The sequence below is a fragment of the Cyprinus carpio genome, chromosome A12 (genome assembly GCF_018340385.1).
Source record: "Cyprinus carpio isolate SPL01 chromosome A12, ASM1834038v1, whole genome shotgun sequence".
Taxonomy (NCBI): Eukaryota; Metazoa; Chordata; class Actinopteri; order Cypriniformes; family Cyprinidae; genus Cyprinus; species Cyprinus carpio.
Window position 1 is genome coordinate 18779829 of NC_056583.1, and position 21869 is coordinate 18801697.

The window sequence follows — 21869 nt, forward strand, 5'->3', positions numbered from 1 at the left end:
ATACTAAAAAGATGAAACCAAGATTTTCTTAGTATTTTTTTAAATAGAAGTCTCTTATGCTTAAGGCTGCATTTATTTGATCAAAAATACAGTAAAATCAGTAATATTGTGAAATATTATTACAATTTAAAATAGCTATTTTCAATTTGACTAATAATTTAAAATATAATTTACTCTTGTGATGGCAAAAATGAATTTTCAGCATCATTAGTCCAGTCTTCAGTGTCACATGATCCTTCAGAAATCATCTGTTGCTCAAGAAATGTTTCTTCTTATTGCCAAACAGTTGTGCTGCTTAATATTTCTGTGGAAATGGCAAACCATTTTCTTTCAGGATTTCTTTTCTTTTGATGAATAGGAAGTTCAAAAGAACAGCATTTATTTGAAGGAGAAATCTTTAGTAACGTAAAATATAAATGTCTCCACTCCCATTTTTGACCAGTTTACTGCATCCTTGATTAATAAAACTAATTTCTTTACAAATAAATAAATAAATAAATAAATAAATAAATAAATAAATACTGACCCCAAACTTTTTTTGAACTGTAGTATTTATGGTGGTTGACCGTATAAAACGTACCATCATGATACTTATAACTCTCTGAGACAGACTTAATAAACACACCTTTAACGCAATAATCACACCACTACCCCTAAAGTCTGGCTCATTCGGTTACATAATGCAGCTTAAAGTTTATTTTAAGCGAGTCTGATGCTCTGGACATGGAATGTGCTTTAAGCTCGGATTAAGATCAGAGATCATGACACAAGATCCACCTCATCGGAAACAAATACATCAAAATTAGGCCAGGATGTTGAACTGATAAAAATCTCAATGTGGATTTTGCTTGACTTTTCTCTCACATTTCTGCAGCATTTGACCATCTAGTTTTAATTCTGAATCTAATACATTGCACTGTGTATAGAGGGATTCGTAAGAGTGCAGGAGACATTGAATTCATATAGGTATTTATTTGCAGTCAGGAGGCATAGATGAAACAAGACGACACGACTCTAAAAGACATTGAGGAGTCTGTGACCAACAAAAACATTATTAAATAAATAAAAAAAACAACTCAAAGGCTGATCCCTCGGTTCTAAAGAGAACCTCACTAGGATACACCTCTGAGAAACACACACCAGCTCACCCCTTTATATAAAAGAGCTCTGTAATATTAGATAAAAATAAGCATATATTTCAGAATGTCTTTGAAAGTTCTAAGATGAGCTTGTAAAAGATTTTGTAGCATTGAGAGAGAAAAAAAATTCATGCAGTTCACTTAAAGGTTCAACAAAGCACACTAGCTTGACATCATTTTTAAAATGTGATTTTTAATTCTGTACATGTAATAAATGCGATGACAAGGTATTCAGTGTTGATTGCTTTTAAGGTCACAATTCCGCATGTGCTTGACGTCACTCGCTTAGAAAACCGGTTAGAAATGGTCAGTTTCTAAATGAGTCCCGCACTCCACTCTCAGCACAGGCTTCCATTGCACAATGATTAATACCCTAGAGCAGAGACGCCACTTGCTCCTTTAAACAGATTTAGAACATAATATTAAATCATAACTGATAAATGAACAAGCACATGTAGTATACACGTTACAACAGACCATACAGTAAAGAAAAAAAAAGAAAATAATTTAATAGGGAACTGAATGAATGCCAGAATGCTTCTGTAATGTATGCCTGATTACTGAACCATCTTTAGGGTTTTGACAACTCCCATCCTCCTGAGAGGCTCATCTGAATTTCAACTGTCTGTCCAGGCATCCTTCAGGATCCATATTCATCATCAGGAAGCAGAAACGTCACTAACGCATCAGTTTTAGGCATATCTGCTTCTTATAAAGAATCAGGGTAATGGCAAGGAGAAAAGCAGCACAATATTCAGCTGGGGCTCTTAAACAGCTTTCCCGCTTTCTTTTAAAGATAAGTTGATGCATAGACTTTTATTTTGAATGTTTTTTCAGAGTTTTTGAACGATTAACAGCACACTTCAAACTCCCTTAGAGTCTATTAGGTTTTCCACACACATTAAAAAGGTGAAAATGACAAAAATTAGACAAGCTAAACAGTGAAAAAGGAAAAATAGCATCAGTAAGGCCAAGGTTGAGAGAGATAATCAAAGGGAAACTGAATTTATGCAGAAAAAAAAAAAATACAAATAATTGGATAGACATGAATCTAACTTGTTCTAAAACATCTTATTCCAATATGAATCAAAAGATGAGGGATTTCATTTCACTGTATTCCGAGTAGGTCTAGATTCATTTCTAATGTGGTTATTTTTCTGTCATTTGATACCTAGAGACCATTAATCAGTGCTAGTGTTTCTCACAGAACACCCAGTACAATCAACATCAACGTTCACAGTCAAACACACTCTAAAACCCGGTAGCTGTTCTGAAGATCTTCGTTTCACAAAGCAGTTTATGCTCTAATTGAGGCTTCACAACCTGATCCCAGATCAGCTGTAGAGCAGTAACAACAGCATATCTCCTCCTCTATCACACATACAGTCTCACAAGCCTATCATCGAAAGTGAGGAGAAGGTTGGGTCAAAACTCCCACCACTAAAACCAAAAGAACACCGTAATCTGACAGAGCAACATTTCCTTTACAAGGTGGCTTCTTCCTCAAGAGTCACATGGATGAGATTATACTTGAGGGACAGAAGATGATGGGCAAAGGGATTTTGTGTATTATTATGTTAAATAAAAAGTTAAAGGGCTTCTGAATACAGAGCCTAGGGAAGAGAAGGGGGACCTGATGCTCCTAGCTCAGGAGCTGACGAATCTCCTTGTGCATGTGGCACAGGAAGTCCACATAAGAGGCCCCTCCATTGTTGCTCTTATCTTCCACCAGGAAGTGCTTGAAGATCAGCTCCAGCTTGTCTTCCTGTTTCACCACCATGAGCTGAAAGACAACGATTATTTACAATCATATTAATATAGTCTTGGACAGGTTTTGAAAATAGGGGAAAATGAGTAAACTACTGGAGGGAAAAACAGGTTTCATAGAAATATTTCGTAGAAATCAAATGCTATAATGGTTGTGGACGAAATAGCTCAACACAAGAGCTAATGCAAACATAGTGACGTGAAATAAAACATAATATTAGAAAAGTGGCTTGATTAAGTGGTGGAAATAGTGGATGATGAGCACAGAACGGAAACAAAACTTGAAGACATTTAGAGTGTAGTGTGCAAACTCTTACTACAAGGGTCTGTTTTAGATAACGTTCACGTTTTTTGAAAAATATATATTTTTTACATTATATTATAAGCCTAATAAATAATTGACCTCAAAAAGGGAATTCATGAGCAATAACTGCTTCATTTTTTCATATTAGCTATATTATATTATAATAAAAAATGTTTTTTCAGGGTACCTAAAATGTGCATCATTTAGTTACATCAAGGATCAAATCAAATATAAAAAGCATATTAAAGTTAAAAGTTGTACACTTTTTTTTCTGTGCGCGCTGTACAGGTCTGGTATAAAGAATATTTTGCACAGGTGGTCGAAATGTGTACCCAGTGGGGGAAAGAAATCCATAAATGTCTAGCAACAACTACATAAATAAATAAATAAAAACTAAAAGTTTAAACTAAAACTAAAAGGTGTTATCCTATAATCACGAGTGACCATTGCCCCCACGTAGTGAAGAATAATCATAGACGAACACACTGATATTAATCTGGAAAGAAAACTACTCTTTCTCCTCTTAGTCAAGGTCACGCATAATTCCTGGATTATCTTGACTTCCTGATGTTTGTTTCATTTGCTAATAATTTTATTGTACTGAGATGATAATAATAAAAAAAGCACAAGTTCAACACAAGTGACAAAATTTTCATAAAAGTAAACAATCTTTTCAGCTGCTTGAATCACAAATATCTGCAAAAGCATCATATCAAGCCCTGTGATGTATTTACCTTCATGTATCGTGAGCGCTGTGCCCTGACGGACTCAATAATCTCCCTCAGTCTCTTTGAAAAAGGATTATCCAAAGCCGGCAGAGAGGTCTAAATCAGCAAAACACACAATAAAAATCAACAATGTTCACATCATATTTTTAAAAACAAAATGCAACATGCAAAAACATGTCAGGCCTCCTTGGTAAAGGATTGGTAAAGTTTCATGTGCTCATAAGTAATACCAGAGCTACATAACTGTTTCAGTATGAGATAAAAAAAACAAATCTTTTATTTACATTATGTATGTATATTATTTTCTCAGTATTTATAAGGGGTCGTACCATGTTGGGGTCTATCTGGCCGAAGGCCGGCGTGCCAAAGATGTTCTGAAGCAGCTCCTGTTGGGCATTGACCCCCACCCAAAGGAAAATGTTCAGTCCGTTCTCTAACAGATACACTCCTCCCCTAGACAGTCTCTCCTCCGAGTCCCTCACTGCCACAGGCAGAGATATGCTCTCAACATCCAACTTTTGCTGTAGAGAAATCGAGAACGTACCATAATCATCACAGCTCAATTACAATATCAAATGGGCCGATATTATTGCGTTTGTCTCTCACCAGCGGAAGCAGACGAGGATAGAAGAACACATGGCTCTCGGACACATCCATAGTGCTGACCAGCTGTCTCAGGTAGGCACGGTCATCCAGGGAGATGTCCGCCCCGGGCTGCAGAACGTCACTCTTCAACACGCAGTTCAGGTACACGGGCAGTAGCTTCATACATTCTGGTAAAATCAACTGTACGCAGACGAAGAGACAAGAAAATAGAAGTAAAAATAAGAAAATATACACAATGCAGGACATGACAGAAACAATGAAGATATTTAATCATTAATAAATAGCATTTGTATGAAAGAACAGTACACTGTGTTTTTGTGTGTTGGTTAAGGCACTAGTTACCTGCCCTGCTGAAGATGGACTGGCACAATTCTTGCGGTAACAGGCTAAGATCTGTGCACACTGATTCACCAGACTATCACGTACATTCTTGATAGGACTGCTGAGTACACTCCGATATGCTGTAAACACATACAGCCACATAATCTTTCAACTCAAATCAAGTCCCAAAACACATAAAAAAAAAAAAAAATAATAAAATATATCTTCAAAGCTTTTACATGAAAATGGCCTACATTATGATTGATTAACATTTCAGCCTCCATTAAGATGCTAAATAGGTAGGAGTTGATCGTCATGTCAATCATAATTTATTACTGACTTGCCTTTGCAAGCTGGTTTTATGAAATTATGTAGATCTTTTGAAAACAAAACAAAAAACAAAAAACAAAACATCAAAACAATGATGCATTATTATTGATGTGGAGAGACTGGGAAGGGAGCTCTAGCTTTTTAGAAAACAAACCAAAAGAAACAAAAACTAAAAACAAGACAAAACACCAAAACAAAAGCTTTTGAAAATAAATGATTTATTAATAATAATTAATAAAAAAATAAATAAAGAAAAACACCAAACCAATTGTGTATTAAATGCTGTATGTACACTTGAAGGGAGCTCTAGCTTTTGAAAACAAAACAAACAAAAACACACACAAAAAAACATAAGTAAATAACAAAATAAAAATAAATAAAATGAAAAAATAAAATAAAACTGAATACAATTTTACATAGTTGTAACAGAGGTGGCCCTAAGAATGCTAGCGCAGGAAGCAGTGGGGTGGTGTTTATCCGACCATAAGAGGATGTGTGTGGTTTTACTCACCATATTTGGCGAAAAAGTTTATGACGGTGTCAGTCTCACAGTTCCTGTACAAATCTGCCAGCTGAGAGCAGCAGTTCACTGCCATGTTATGGATCCTAAGCCGTCGCTGACCACTGCAGCTGGTGTACAGAACTGCACACTGAAAGAAGAGCGAGAGAAAGAGAGTACAGACAAAAAGGCCGGCACAGCTGAAGTCATTAAATGTTGAGACGGCTGAATTCAGTGTAGCTGACACTTCACATATGAGTGCAATACTAGACACATACACACACACACACACACACACACACACACACACACCTGCATTAGAGCTCCAGTCTCTTCGCTGAGCTTGTCATCATGTCTGAACTCCACGGTAACGGTCTTGTCACAGTCTAGTCCTGCCAGCTCTACATCTGTGGTGTTGCTCATGTAGAAGGAACCAAAGAAGTCGGTCGCCCGGATACCTGTCACAGCACCACACACAAGTTCAACTCCTGTACATATATGCATTAAAAACTGATGATAAAAATGCAAGAAAAAAACAAAACAAGAAGTGGATGAAGGCCTGGCTGCTATGTCTTGGAGAGCTGTAGAATAAAGTCATAACATAACGCATTTATAAATTTGTGCTGATCTGTTGTGGTTTGAACATGGCCCCTAACTGGCTTTTGAAGTTGAACACCTCTGTTAAAATGAGTGGTGATTAACACTACTGTTCAAATGTTTGAAATGCAAGTACGAAATACAAAGATACTGCAGACTTGAGTAACAGCTGTGACAATTCAGCTTTCCCATCACCGGAATAAAGTATGAATAGGTAATAGTAAATGAATAAAACCAGAAAACAATTTTTCAGTTGTAATACTACTTCACAATATTGCTGTTTACTGTATTTGTGATAAAATAAACACAGCCTTCACATTCACAACAACGGTTGTGTATAAACATATTGTGAAGAAAAGAAAAGAAAAACAAAAAACAAGCAATAATCCAAAATCTGGTGTATAGAGCTGTGTATTTACCTGTGCTAGTGCGGACCCTCATCACTGCATCAAAGCCCATCGGCTTCTGCACATCTCTCCTCAGGTCATTGAGAAAACGCTCCTGGTCAGATGAAGCCTGAAACAAACCATAGTGTATATAATTGCAGTGCATGTTGTTTTTGATTAAGAAGATTTCTTTGATCTGGTCACGTATGGTATTAATGGCTAGGTGGTATAGTTCTCTCTTACCTGGAAGTAGGTGTATTTGTAGATGGAGCCACCCGTTGAAGTTGGGACCACCCCTAACGTTGCTACATCAACATACTGGTTGGGAAAGAGGAAGAGGTCCACACAGCAACCCTGTACAACACACTCCTTGGCAAGGGTGTTGTAAAAACTAACTTGTGGCTGGAATAATGACTGCAAAAGAAATGGAGATGGGAACTTCACAATGTGCTGGAGAGGGTCCTTTAAAACCACCCAATAAACACCACATTAAAATGCCTTCTGTAACAATGTTCCCATAGTTCTCAAAATCTCAATGATGACAAAACATTTTCAGAGACAGACACAATGAAATGAGCAGAACAGATTTGAGAGGAACCTTTTCTTTATCCGTGCCCACTAGTTTCTTATCCTCCCTGTTCTTCAGTTTGCCTGGAGCCTCAGCAATGGGAAGAGATGAGTGAAAAACAAAGAGCTTTCCGGCGCAGTCTGCAGCCTAGATGACAAATAAGAAATGTTACTGTTACTTAATGATTCCACTCGGAGTAGACACGAAACACTCAAACCAAAATAAAATGTTATACTAAAAGTTTCTTCCATTAGCACTGTATACAGAAATGCTCCATTTAATTACAAGGCTGACATCATTTTGAATCACAATGCATTCATATGATGTCCACTCACTCAATAAGATCAAATACCTTGAGTGCTTCCAGCCCGGCCTGAATGACAGGCCCAAACACAGTCTCGGTTTCCCGCGTGTCTGCAAACATCTCAGGGATCTGATCCAACAAACTGTGGGCAACGTACATTTTCATAATCAATACTTTGATGGTCAAAAATTCAGGTATCCTAGCTTTTATACTAGCTAAAACGGGAAAATTCTACTAAAATATGGGTGTTACAGTGTACTTACTACATATACAATACAATTCAAAAGGATTTTTTTTTAAGAAACTGATATGAGGATGCATTTTATTGACAAAAAAAATTACATTATTCAATTTTTATTTTTAAACTGAAATATTATTTCACTACATTACTGTTTTTACTAAAAACAAAAACTGAAGCCTACCTCTCAATAACCACCCTGGACTCTGAGACATTGACCAGAAATCCATCCAGTAGGGGCACAAACATGTCAGCCACATCTGACACTACCATCATCTGTGGCTGGGCGAGGGAGGCCTTCACATTATAGAAATGAAGCACTTTATTGTAAGTGACGAAGCCAACTCTAATGTTTGATTCCACATCAGGGTTCTCTCTGTAGGAATAATAAATAGGCAATGTCACAATTACATGTAATGTTTTGTTTTACATGCAAAAACAATCTCTCAACAGATATGAATTAATTTTCTGCGTTCTTCTGATGGATCAAACTGCTTCCTGTTTTCAACTCACCTGGGCAAGTAGTCCAACAGCGTCTTCAGCTCCTGACATACGATTCCAACCATGCCATTCTTTACAGCATTGTATGACACATCAATCAGGAAGATGAAGGCTGGCGGCTGAGGAATCTTGTTGTTCTGTCAATAAATAGTATTCAGAATTAACAATCCCATACATATCAGCACAGAATTTCCTTAAGATTGTAGTGGCATGATGGGAACATATACTGTACCTTACAGTAGTCCACAGTAGCCATAAACTCATAACTGCCCATGGAGAGCTCTGGTCGGTCATAGCAGTCCACCCTCTTCCCTGTGTGATCCAGATGCTGGAAGTAATGGGGAGGCACTAGGAGTGTGAAAGGAGAACAGAAACCAAAACATTAAATGTCAATTAGGATGAATTCAACAGAAGCGTGTTATGGGAGCATTACTAACCCTCGGTGACACAGCTGCAGAAGCCACACTGGAAACGACGGCCACCTTCGATAAACTGCATATACGGGCACATATAGGCCTTACAGCGATTACAGCGGATGGGACCACTTTCTCCATGATCCACAAGATATGGCGGTGTCTGCCAATAAAAAGGAATGATATGCCATTACCTACAAACCCTCCTGCAATCATTTCAAATGGAATCGACAAAATGCAGGAGTACACACTCATAGAAGTGGCATTTTACCTCATCTGGAGGCAGAGGGGCCAGGGGTTTAATGACAGCAGCCAGGGGCACCTGGGACTGTTTGGCCATGTCAGAATTGCAGGGCATGTTATAGGCTGTACAACGGATATAGCGTGGACTCGCATTCCCTTTGGAGAGATGATTAATATAATGCATATTTTATCAAGACCCGTAACATCATGGAATAAAGCCTACTGTTTTACAATAGATAAAAAAAAAAAAAAAAATAGCATGCACTATACAGTATTCAATAAGTAGCAATTCAAAGTTGTTTGATTCCAAACAATGTCTAAAAGTATCTAATATCTATTCTTACCTTGATCTTTAACTTGGAATTTGGTGGTGACAAGAGGTGGGGCTTGACCTCTGACCCCTGTAGTAAAAGGTTCACTTCCTTTGTTTGCTTTGTCATCCTCGATAACCTGAATCTGAGTGGAAAAAAAATACCAGCCTATGAAAGACTGACACGCCTTTATCCATGAACAAAAAAAAAAACACACCCAATAAACTTCTTTATGCTCATATAGAACTACTCCAAACAGGATCTGTAGGTTTTTAAGTTAAGCGCCACATCTGATCATCTAAACCAGATTAAAGGAATATTCAGGGTTGAATAAGCTTCATCGACAACGCCCGATACATGCTGTCTTTCAATACAACTTTCAAACAAGAGCACAGAGTGCTGCAGGTATGAGCCCTAAAACTAGGACTCGAGTTAACATTTTTAAACACGTGGTTCCAAAGTCAATGTTTATTTTTTTGGGATTTTTGGTTTAACGCCTGAAATAAGTTCTGTGGTTAACACAAGCTTAATACATTTTTACATGTTATTCTACGACAAAATACATCAGTGATTCCCCAGTGATTCTACACAAAACATGTAGAAATCATGAACTTTTGTTGTTCACAAAGCTTAGTTTCTGCAATAACCCAAAAGTCAATAGAAAAACCAGGTTGTCAACCAAAATTACATCAACCCTGCAGCTCTATTACTGCCCTCTTGTCATCCCAATGATGCCACTGATAGAGCACGAGTAGCATCTAACCCAGAATATACCTTTAAACTATGGGCCAGAATGCTTACATTAAACAGCCCAACAAACCATAAATAAGAACATGTCAGTCATGCACACACTGTTACTTTATTGCATGCCGGAGAGTAGATATGAACAGTTTTGGGTGGGCACCAATGACCAGTCTAAAAAAAAAAAAGTTCCAGAATCAAAGAAATTATGACTTAAAGGGACTGTCCACCCAAAAATGAAAATTCTGTCATCATTGGCTCCCCCTCAGGTTGTTACGAACCAGAATGGTTTTCTTTTCTCTGTGGAAAACAAAAGAAGATATTTTGAAGAAAACTGGAACCCAAACCATTAACTTCCATTGTACAGACAAAAAAGATCATCTTCTGTGTTCCACAGAAGATAGAAAGTCATAGTTTTGGAACGATACGAGAATGAATAAATGACGACAGAATTTTACATTTTGGCCTATTCCTTTAATCTCATTAAAGGGATACTCCACCCCAAAATGAAAATTTTGCCATTAATCACTTACCCCCATGTCGTTCCAAACCCGTAAAAGCTCTGTTCGTCTTCAGAACACAATTTAAGATTTTCTGGATGAAAACCAGGAGGCCTGTGACTGTCCCATAGACAGCCAAGTAAATAACAGTGTCAAGCAGTCTCGTCTGTGTCTCTCCATATCACCGTATGCTGTGGCGTGGATGATACAGAAGAGCATACGCAGCATAAGGTGATATGGAGAGACACAGACGAAACTGTTGACAAAGGAATTGTTGATTAAAGTCAAGTTGTTTTCTTCGCTTACAAAAAGTGTTCCCGTCGCTTCATATAACCCAGATTGCACGTCTGATGGCAGATGGAGTATTCTGATGATGACTTTCATACCTTTTATGGACCTTGACACTGTTATTTACTTGGCTGTCTATGGGACAGTCACAGGCCTCCCGGTCTTCATCCAAAATATCTTAAATTGTTTTCAGAAGACGAACAAAGCTTTTATGGGTTTGGAACGACATGGGGGTAAGTGATTAATGACAAAATGTTAATTTCGGGGTGGAGTATCCTTTTAAGGAAGTTATCAAGTACACAAAAGCTATTATGTCAGCTCAATAAGAACAACAACAAAAAAAAACTTCTGTTCATCTAGACAGTCATTGGCATCCCTATGAGTAAAGAACTGAGAAAGCTGGATACAGTATAACAACACAGAACAGCAGAGAGACACGAGGCACTTACTGGACTTGGGATTGCATCTGGGTCTATTCTATGTCTTGTTTTCTGCACAGGCGGCATGTCAGAGGCTTGCTTTACATTTTAACAATTTAGTTTGCAAATTATAAGAGAGGAGAGGGATAGAGAGAGAAGCCAAAACAAAAAGAAAAAAGAGAGAAAGAGCAGAAAAGATAAACAGAAGTGTAACCACAGTTACAGTTCCTCTGTTTTTTTCCAAGCCTAGAATTACTGATGATTAATCACACTGTTTAGCAGACAGTATAAGAGACATGTGTGCAGTTAATTGCGAGGCGGCACGTGCAGAATTTCCAAGCCTTGAAAAATCCATGAATCTGGATGTTATTTTTACTAATAGCCGCCATAGTGCATGCATGTCAGACACAGGAGACTCCAGAGCGAAGCCTTTCTTAACACAAGCACATCACACACCTATTTACATAGATATTTATTTTATAAATTGACAGTGTACATCTGTGTGTGTGAGTGTGGATGCAAGTGCATTAGTAGTACTGAAAATTATGGATAAATATCTATATATATATTAAAAAAAAGCACAATTGAAAAATACACAAAAGAGATGTGTATGAGAAGATGTGTATATAGAGAAGGTATGGTGGACCATGACCTGGTGTGTATGTGCATGTCAGACCAGGATTGTTCATACCGGGCTTGGGACAGAATCAGGATCAAGCCTCTTCGTGGCGGGTGGTGCTGGAGCAGGTGCAGCTGGTGGTGCTCCATAGTTTGGCTGCCCAGGATATGGTCCTGTGTAACCAGGCTGAGGACCTCTGACCTGCCCGAAAGCACCTGGTAGGGAAAAAATATACAATAAGCAAATCAGTTCACAAAAACAAAGACTTGTGAATTAATTAGCCCTGTTTAATGATTCACCTCAAAATAAAAAATTTGTACTTGTTCTAAAAATGTATTGCTTTATTAAAAACACGGAAATTACAGGAATTTTGTTTATAATTAACAGTAACAACACTGATGCTCACCATTTTGCTGGGGAGGATATCCCTGCATTCCTGGCTGTGGTGGTGGCCCTGACATGGAAGCACTGATAGGACCGGGTGGCATCCCAGGTTGTGTAGGGGGTACGTGATTAGCCTGCACCATTGGAGGCCCCTGTGATGCCAGAGGAGGCCCTTGAGGTGCCATAGGAGGGCCCTGCATTCCAGCAAAAGGAGGCCTTGGTGGAGCACCAACTTGTGGTGGAAACCCAGTAGAGGTTGGATGAGGACCTGAGTGGTAAGGTGAGGGTTGGGAAACTGGTGGTTGGGGCTGCATGACCCCTGGAAGCTGAGATGGAGTCGAGGTGGGTGGTGGACCTGCAGGGAATGTGGAGGGCTGGGAGGTGGGAAGCAGTGGTCTTGAGAAAGAGGGCTGTGTTGGAGGAAGTGGGCCTCCGTATGACTGGGTGGGACCTGGAGGCACCTGGGCTGTGGAAAAAGGAGGCTGAGAGACAGGTGGAGCTTGAGGGAAGGACTGTGGAGAAACAGGTGGTGGAGCTTGGGGCTGAGTAGGGCCAGTGGAGGAGAAAGGTGGGACAGCATTTGGGAAAGGCTGCTGGGCAGGTGGTGGAGCTCCGTAGTAGGACTGTGGAGGAGGCCGAGCTACAGCTTCAGTAGGTGGAGGCTGTGAGGGAGCAGCGGAAGTAGGTGGGAAAGAAGGAGGAGCTGCAGGTGTGTAGGGAGCAGACATAGCAGCCTGGGATACAGAGGGAGGGGCTAGAAAAAAAGAATTTGTCAATCACAGCAATGCTCTAGACCTTAAGTTAAAGTTTTAGAAGAACTATTTACCATAGCCTGGGCCTGCAGGGGAGGGTGCAGTGGATCCAACCTGCATGCTGGCCATCTGATTGGTCATCTGCTGCATGCTGACAGGTGGAGCTCCAAACTGCTGGCTGAATGGGGGCTGAGGACCAGACAGATTCACTGCACCTGGAGTGTAAGTTTGAGACACTGGAGGTCTAAACAAGCAATTAAAAAAAGATCAAAGTAAGAAACATGACAATGCTGCGAAACCATTAAAATAAGACTCTCTTTGCATTCATTAAATATTAAATGTTAATTATTTATAACCCATTTAATCAATATCAGCCACAAAACTAAAGAAACAACACATAGTGCTGATATGATGGGTCACTGACCTCTGTGGTGGAGCACCCATTGGAGGTGGTCCATTCTGAGTTTCTCCTTGCCCAAACTGAGAATAGCTCTGGGCACCTGAGACAGGTGGTGCCCCTGAGGTGGGAGGTCCTCTCATACCTTTAGCAGGACCAAAAATAAATAACGGAATAATTTATTATCCCAACAACACACATTTTATTTCCAACTTTTATGATTAACTTTGAGAAACAAAGGCTTTTTATTTAAGCAAATGATGCAGCAAAAATATAACGCAGCCTAGAATATGGAGACTTGTTTGTGTTGTTTGCTGGTCCTTTTGTCTCTTTTTTTCCTACTTATGATATTATTAAGGAGAACAAACAGATGTAAAAATGTAGGACCTAAGCTGAATGGAAGGAAACAGGAAAAATAAATATACATCAGAAGAGTCAAAACATTTTACATAACATTTTTTCTTCATGACAATAAGATTATTTTTTTAGGCATTTAGCAAAACATTATTTTTTTAAGTTTTACATACACATTTCTGATGGGAAAGTTTCTTATAGATCATCATAAACCATATATTAAGTTGCAGTTGCTTATGTCACTAGCCAACTGTGTGCCTAACTCTGGTTTCAAATGCTACATGTGCAACAGTGCTGCTCAGCCATCCCACATACTGCAGTCAATAACAAATCGCAGGGAATAGGGGAGAGGACAGGCTGCTAAGCAGAATTAAACCAGTTACCTAGGTCAAGAGGAGAGGAGGAGGACAGGTCAGAGACTAAGTTTGTTGCGAGAGTCTTAGAGGGAAAGCTTGCATAAGGAGAACATCCTGCAATACAAGAAAGAGAGAGCAGTGAAAAATGGGAATGAAATGTTAAAACAGGAGAAGAGAGGTAAAAAAGAGGAGGCTGGGAGGGAGAAATGTGACTGTCACTTTCTTCTTTTTCGCTTACACTCCGAAAAAACACAGCTGATAAATTAACAGATCTTACAGACTGAACTGAAGGTCATATTAAATTATAACAACTTGTCATAAACGCATTTTCTTAACCAGTCACAATCATTTTGTACTTTCACCCCCCCTTACCTTGTGGTGGACCTTGTTGGTAGGCAGAGCCCGGCCCGTTATAAGGTGCGTACTGAGCCGGATATCCCGATGGCACATGGCCACCACCATATCCAGGCTGGGGGTAGCCCTGATACCCAGGCTGTGGCTGCCCGTAAGGAGAGGCCATGTGAGGTTGCTGGTTGACATTCATTCTCAGTTCATCCCTATCTCTGAAGACAGCAGAAACAGGGGAAAAAAGGATAAAGAGAAATTGAGGGAGTAAATCTATATTTATGAGGTTCTGCTGTAAGAAGAGCTTAAGAGGTCTTGTTAGTCTCTCTGATGCTTTCAGGGGTCTAAAGACATGTGCCGCTGGACTGCTGGCACAGCAAAACTCCCATCTAATCATTTAAGCTCAGTGCTGCAAATGTTGTCATAAAAGAGAAATTTGCCAGAAAAAGCTGTTTCACCCTTCAAGCTGGAAAAGCTTTGGGGTTTCTAAAAGCAAACAACACAAGAAAGTTGATGAGTAAACCAATAACAGGAGAATTTACACTATTTTTAGGAATCAGAATCTAAAATCATTCATTCATGATTGCGAAAACAAACCTCACCCCTATATAAAGTGAAAAAGTGATATCTTATGTACTCTAGAGGAAGTATTAGTTAAGGTAAATCTCACCTACATTTCAAATCATAAATAAAGCCTCTTAAAATAATATTCACAACTTGCATAATGTGACATTTCTTACTGAAACAATATATTTAAAAGAAAAAAAGTTACAACGGGATTTGATTTATCCAAACAAAACTGACTGGATCATGAAAAAAAAAAGACCTGGAAATCAAAATAGAGTCAAAAGTGAATGAAAGATTGCAGTGGATCATGAAGGTCTATGTTGAGGTCAAGTTCACCCATAAGATGATCTCAACATCATAACTTAATAAATTAATGTTAATAATAGCGTTATAGCACATTATTACACACACACACACATAAAGGACATTGTTAGTCAATTTTACAATTATTACAAAGAAACAGCAATTAACACATTGAATTAAACATAGAATAATCTTTTTTTTTTTATACACAGAGCTTGAATCTACTGCATTAACTATTGGCAGGATTTTGAAAGGCAGTATTACCTGCAAAAGTCCAAAATGACATTCAAACAGCTACTTGGCTATTAATTAGTATTAACCAACAGCCTGCAAGACCAAGTAAGTATCGTCAGCCAAAAATGAAAAGCTTTTTCACAATCAAGCAAGTTATCACACTGTGAATAAAAAAAAATCTGGTCTTCAGGTGAGGCTAGGAATATGCATTGAGAAAGTAAAAAAGACACATTTTTAATTCATGCCAGCTTTAAACTGTGAAATACTGAAGTATGATCTTCATTTTAAAGCTGAAATTTTAGGTCTACATAGACGTAATACTATTTAAAAAACCTGTTTATGATACTCAACAAAAACATAACCTACATTCAAAGAAAGCACTCCCTAATAACATTCACAGCGCATAACCGACGTCTGACGTATTTAGCATTCCACACCCACCCCAAACATCTGAGACTCTTCAATTCACTAGTCCAACAGTTTATTCGAGTAACTCCTGAATCTGCTTTTATAATGGCGTTTAATAGTGTCTCCCACATATCCATTTCTCAAACAACCATGAAACAGAAGCTGACTGGACTGAAGTGGACTCAAATGACAATTACTGCCAGCACACTTGCTTTCTTAATAGCAGATGTTACAAAAACCCACAGAATGCAGATGGAAAAGTAGTTTTAACAGCAATTATGAAATTTCTAGATCTATATTTCTTAATAAACCTGATTTAAAACCACTACTCCTCATTTCTAGCAAGTAGTATAGCAAAGTGAACTGCTAGCACAACAAAGCCTTGAATAATGTTGAATAATTCAAGGCAATGGATACCGTAATAGTATACAGCACCACATGTGCGAGGACTTCCAGAGATAAACATGCTCATTTTCCATCTATCTGTCTGAAATGAAATGACAGGCCTGCTGGATGACCTGAATATACACAGAGGAACTCTGATGTGTCATGTACATGATCTTAACTTGGGTGACAATGTTACATGAAGGGAAACCAGCAAACATGAAAAATCAAGTCTGAGACTCAAACTCGTCACAAGTCTCCTGATCAAGCAACTGGTTTCATGCCCTAAGGCTCAAAGACAGTGATGATCAAACAAGCAAGTGTCACTAAAAATTAAAGTCCATCAGTGGATTTCACCACAAAGCTTAATAGAAAAGCAGCATCCTTTAAAAAATGAAATATCTAGATATGTTTGACAACCAGTCATATATAGAGGGCGTGGTTTAGGAAAAAAAACATGCCAATTACCATAGTTACCCATTAATTTACTATGGGGAACACAAAAGAAAATCTCTTTCTAATGGGTGTTCACCACTGATCTACATATGATGATCACAGAAATTTTCATTAAAGTTATTTAGTGTGTTGATTTGTAGGTGAACATCCTTTTTGGAAAAACTTTGAAAAAAGAAAAAATACTTTGCGCTAGAGACTCGAACGCGTCTGGAAATCAGTGTCGTGCTTTCACTTTCATACATAGAAATTTGGGAAATGTAAGCAATTTAGAGGGACATTAAATTGGTAAAACAATAAACCTAAAAAACTGAGATGATGACACTAAGACACTTGAAGTTGAAATGTCGATCAGGAAGTCGAGAAACAAAATCACAAAATCATAACATAGCCAAGCAGATGCTCTGCAGCAACTACACATGTGCTTTTAAAACTGAATAATATAATATTAACTGAGCCATTAAGTTACATCACACACGTTAAGCTTTAATAACTGGCTGCTTTTATTTTTAAAATCACTAGTTGGCGTATGAGAACATTAAATCCACTCCTTCTCTCTCACCTCTTGCTAAGCTAATTTCGGATGTTTATCGTTGCTGGCTATTAAAACAGATCAGAAAATGACCCACTGGGTCTGCCAACACGCATCTCACCCAAATAAGCCCTTATATCGTATGAATTACAGCAAAATGTGTCACTTTCATGTGTTAAATATGAATTTAACTCATAAATGACTCGACGCTGAATGTGCTAAGCTAAGCTAACAGTGACAGGGAAATAAATAACCAAATAAAAGAACAAATATCCAGCGCCAATTGACAGCTTACCTCACAAACAGCTCGGTGAGTTAACGAACGACTCGTCAGAACGCCGTTCCGGTTCTAAACGCCGGTAAACGCGATAGGGCTGCCGTTCTTTCACGGAAAGAAAGCGGTGAGACGGACGTTTAATCCTTTCCTCACGCGCACCGGAAGAACTGAAAATGTATGCCACGTCCACATCCGGTCGTGATGAAGTAGATGAAGATGGAGGACTTTCACGTTTCACTTTTTTTTTGTTTTTTGTACATTATTATCAATAGCTTAACTGCTATCTGACCTGAAAGAACGGCTCAGTGAATAAGTCTGTAAAGCAGAGTAGGCTTTAGTTAACGCATTAGCTACTTTTATTTTGCACTAAATCTAACCAATAAATATATTTGGAATATTTGCCCAGACTATGTTTTATTCTTCTAACTGAGCAATCCTAAATGCATATGACCTTTAATAATTTTAAAAATGTCTAAACTGTCAGAATATTATTATTATTATTCCTCAGTAAAGGTATGTAGGTAAACGAGTGGTTCTAAATGGCTTTTATTTTGAAGTACAGAACACCCGGTAGGCAGTGTTGCTGTTTCGTTCCACACAGCTCAGACTTTAGTGTTTCTGTTATGGTCTGACAGAATCGCGGCCTGTGGAATTAACATTTTCTCAATCTTAGAGACACCGCCCCTGTCTGGACAGATAGTGGCGGGGATGCGGCATCGACATGGGAAATCTTTTCGGGAAAAAGAAAGCAACTCGGGTGACCGAGCAGGACAGGGCTGTGCTGGTGTGTTAGACTGCTAACTGGCTAATCATTGTAGTGAGAGAAGTAGAAGTTAATAATGGTGGGTTTCACTGTACCACCAGGGTTCTGTGTTGATGCAGACTGACAAATCGACTCCAAAAGTGAAACTGCAGTTTTGTGTTGTATAATGTAGCTATAGGACCATAACTGTACATTTTGTCTATTTTATTACTTTAATTTTTCTGTATTATTATTTTTGTGTGAACAGCAACTGAAGCAGCAGAGAGATAAACTGAAGCAGTATCAGAAGAAGATAACGCTTCAGATGGAGAAAGAGCGACAGCTGGCCAAACAGTTGTTGAATGATGGAAAGAAAGAGTGAGTGTGATCATGCCTCTCTTCCTGGCACCCCTAAAACTAGGAGGTCTAGTCTCCAAAACAAGCTGAATCCTTAATAATATTTTCTGTTTGTTCAGGAAAGCACTCCTACTCCTCAAAAAGAAACGCTACCAGAATCAGTTACTGGACAAAACTGAAAATCAGATAAGCAATCTGGAGCGGATGGTAAATAAAACAGATCTTGTTGCATCCCATTCTGTATTATTATTATTGTTATTATTGTAGCATGTCTGCCATTATTCATGCATATCACATCCAGAAATATTTTTCTTTTACAGGTACAAGATATCGAATTTGCACAAATAGAGATGAAAGTCTTTGAAGGACTGAAAGTTGGCAATGATTGCCTGAAGAAAATGCATGAGGTACATAATGAGAAATTTATGCTATTCTTGGTCATGCTTAGTACAGTGTACTGGTGAATTTAACATGCATTGTATCTCTATTCTTTTTCCTCTAACCAGATGCTGTCCTTAGAAGAGGTGGAGAGGATCATGGATGAAACACATGATTCCATTGAGTATCAGAAGGTAAATTTAAATGTTAACAATCAGTTAAAGTCATAAGACCCTTATATATACTTTTTTTTTTTTTTTTTTTTTTGGTTGCATTTTTTCATTATAAATGATATTGGCAACATAATGATTTGAGTAAAAAGCTGAACTGAAACAATGCAAAATATTTGGCATTTCCCAAAAACATCTGACATTCTGTTCAAAGAGTTCATTATGATCAGTGACCATTTCATTAGTGCCTTGGTAATAGTAATTTTTATTCAGTTCATATTTTAAATTTTTTTTTATTATCATTTTTTTTACACACACACACACACACACACACACACACACACACACACACACACACACACACACACACACACACACACACATATATATATATATAAATGAAAAAAGGTTCCTACACTGTAAAAAAATATATATTTTTTCTAAGTTATAAATAAAACAAAGATTATTGGAGTATGTTTACAAGAAAATAACACTTCTACATCTTTCTACTTCTTAAAAATGTAATGTTTAATTCAGTGTTTTACTTGCCGTTTCTTTGTAATTATTTCTGAAATTTACTAGCAATTTCTGAGTATAAATTGTTTCAAGAAAAAAAAGTTCAGTGTACTGCAGGGATGTCATATTTTTCTTTAGATTGATATGTGCAACACAATCTTTCACTGATCTTTATTTGAGCACATGGCAGTAAAAGGTTTTGACTGACACCTGCTGAATTCGACACATACAAGCATGCTACTCTTATTGTTTCAACCATATGTTACTATATCAGGTATAGTAAGTCTAATCATTAAACAAAAAAATTATGAGCAGCTGTAATGATCTTTTCCAATCTACACCACATGCACTACATCATCAAATCTAGAGAAACTGAGAGGCAGCTGGAAATCTTTAGCAGACATGCTGTGTCTCTTTCTGTTGCCATTTCAATATATATAGTGATTTTTTTTTCTCATTCCTGTTTGTCTGTGTGTGTGCAGCAAATTGATGAGATGCTGGCAGGATCTCTGACCCAGGAGGATGAGGATGCTGTGCTAGCAGAGCTGGAGGCCATCACTCAGGTGTGTACATGAATACTTTCTGACAGCTCTTGTTACTGATGTTGTGATTTCATCTAGCTTATACATGTCCTATGTGTGCTCAGGGAGAAGCTGACCTTGAACTTCCTGAGGTGCCTGGGGAAGAACTACCAGAGGTTCCAGAGCAAGAGCCAGGTGAGTGTTTTCTTCTTCTCTATTTCTGTGGTAATTACTATACATGCAGTGCACAGTATGCAAATGTTAACAAAACATTTTTGTAATATTTCAGTGCGGGAGAAGGAGAGGGTGAAAAAGAAGCCAGAGCGAGAGATGTTGGCAATGTAAATACAGATTTATCATACCTCCATGTCTACTCTCGTGCCGTTCCACTGGAGACCCCAAGGGCTCATCCCTGACAAAACTCTGGGGAGTGATTGACAGTCCTCCCTCTCATATATGTTAAAGATCTACAATTATGCCATTTTTCTAATTGTATATTCACTGCATACTGTATGCCATTTAGTTTAGATGATAATTCTGAAATACTCTTAATAGTGCCTGGTCTTTCTAATCACCCTACAGTTTTTTCTGATCTTTTAATTATATATCAAAGGCGTATCATGTCAATGCCTGTAACTTTCTAATGCATGCATCACTTATATTATAACAATCTCTGTTAAAAATGATCCCCAAAAATTAGTGTTCAAATACAACGTTTTGTCACAAAGAAAAAAAACCATTAGTGCACACTTCTTATTGAGAGGGAAATAGTCCAATCCTTAATGCATTATGCTGCACACACACTGTTTTGTTTAATGAAGCATACATAACATACAAGGACATGATCTATACAAGCAAAACAAATGACATTTGAACATTGTTTTTCTGTCATAGTTTGGTTTGTGACTAATGCACTGATTAATTTAAACTTGAGGTCTTATCAGTTTTTTACATGTTAGCTCTCTGAAAACTTATGTGAATTCACTGTTTATGGTCTTATCTTCCTTATTTCATTTTGTAGTTCTGTAACAATAAATTTTATGTAATCGTTTTCATCACTGTTGTGCCTGCAAGAAAATGATTTCATGTAGTGGCCACTAGACAGCAGTGTAATTCAAGCTGTGTTGGGGACAAGTCTGGCAGATTGGCCAAATCAAATGGTTTGCTTTGCTGCAGGTAGTTATGCATTTCTCCAAACGGATTTAGATATGTCAAATCTTAATTTAATCAACAAAAATACATGAATGAGATCTCTTTAATATCTCATATATAAATCCACATTATATACTACTACTGCTTAGAAGTTTAGGGGCAGTAAGATTTTTTTAAAGAAATATATATTTAGCTAAGATGCATTAAATTAATCAAAAGTGACAGTAAATACTTTTTTTACAAAAATATTTCAAATATTTATCAAAGAATCCTAAAAAAAAAAATTATGCTGCACAGCTGTTTTCAACATTGATAATAATAATAAAAATTCTTGAGCACCAAATCAGCATATTAAGAATGAATTCCGAAGGATCGGGTGACACTGAAGACTGGAGTAACTTCTGCTGAAAATTCAATTTCTATTTCCATCACAGGAACAAATTGCATTTTTAAAAATATTAAAAT

At 37.8% G+C, this 21869-nt stretch overlaps 2 protein-coding genes across 6 annotated transcripts; one reads left to right on the top strand and one right to left on the bottom strand.

The window, feature by feature from the left end:
- Positions 1 to 952: 952 nt before the first annotated feature.
- Positions 953 to 17747, bottom strand: sec24c (SEC24 homolog C, COPII coat complex component). Of its 4 annotated transcripts, XM_042767969.1 has the most exons (25): positions 17587 to 17747; positions 14438 to 14628; positions 14093 to 14179; positions 13383 to 13500; positions 13033 to 13202; positions 12229 to 12960; positions 11895 to 12037; positions 11234 to 11302; positions 9289 to 9400; positions 8973 to 9100; positions 8726 to 8864; positions 8521 to 8636; positions 8301 to 8425; positions 7972 to 8163; positions 7598 to 7691; positions 7276 to 7392; positions 6921 to 7091; positions 6711 to 6807; positions 6007 to 6152; positions 5707 to 5845; positions 4887 to 5005; positions 4545 to 4724; positions 4268 to 4459; positions 3945 to 4034; positions 953 to 2922 (listed from the first exon to the last, which is right to left on the bottom strand). In XM_042767969.1, the coding sequence occupies exons 2-25, from the start codon at positions 14607 to 14609 to the stop codon at positions 2782 to 2784; spliced, it is 3789 nt and encodes a 1262-aa protein (XP_042623903.1). In that variant the 5' UTR covers positions 14610 to 14628; positions 17587 to 17747; the 3' UTR covers positions 953 to 2781. The 4 variants fall into 4 exon arrangements, with proteins under 4 accessions (XP_042623903.1, XP_042623905.1, XP_042623904.1 ...); XM_042767971.1 differs by lacking the exon at positions 14093 to 14179 and having other exon boundaries at positions 17587 to 17746; XM_042767970.1 differs by lacking the exon at positions 11234 to 11302 and having other exon boundaries at positions 17587 to 17746.
- A 361-nt stretch (positions 17748 to 18108) lies between these two features.
- chmp6b (charged multivesicular body protein 6b) lies at positions 18109 to 21310 on the top strand. Of its 2 annotated transcripts, none has more exons than XM_042768005.1 (8): positions 18109 to 18352; positions 18579 to 18688; positions 18787 to 18874; positions 18988 to 19074; positions 19174 to 19239; positions 20214 to 20294; positions 20378 to 20447; positions 20542 to 21310. In XM_042768005.1, exons 1-8 carry the CDS (start codon positions 18290 to 18292, stop codon positions 20595 to 20597), a joined length of 621 nt encoding a protein of 206 aa, XP_042623939.1. In that variant the 5' UTR covers positions 18109 to 18289; the 3' UTR covers positions 20598 to 21310. The 2 variants fall into 2 exon arrangements, with proteins under 2 accessions (XP_042623939.1, XP_042623940.1); XM_042768006.1 differs by lacking the exon at positions 18109 to 18352 and adding an exon at positions 18392 to 18410.
- Positions 21311 to 21869: the final 559 nt, after the last annotated feature.

Excerpts from the sequence above, each read along its gene's own strand:
- sec24c (XM_042767969.1), bottom strand. The coding sequence starts at position 14,609 with ATGAATGTCAACCAGCAACCTCACATGGCCTCTCCTTACGGGCAGCCA. Across the intron at positions 14,180-14,437 it reads CCAACAAGGTCCACCACAAG|GATGTTCTCCTTATGCAAGC; the intron begins GTAAGGGGGGGT and ends CTTGTATTGCAG. Across the intron at positions 4,460-4,544 it reads ATCCTCGTCTGCTTCCGCTG|CAAAAGTTGGATGTTGAGAG; the intron begins GTGAGAGACAAA and ends ATTTCTCTACAG.
- chmp6b (XM_042768005.1), top strand. The coding sequence starts at position 18,290 with ATGGGAAATCTTTTCGGGAAAAAGAAAGCAACTCGGGTGACCGAGCAG. Across the intron at positions 18,353-18,578 it reads AGCAGGACAGGGCTGTGCTG|CAACTGAAGCAGCAGAGAGA; the intron begins GTGTGTTAGACT and ends TTGTGTGAACAG. Across the intron at positions 20,448-20,541 it reads GGTTCCAGAGCAAGAGCCAG|TGCGGGAGAAGGAGAGGGTG; the intron begins GTGAGTGTTTTC and ends GTAATATTTCAG.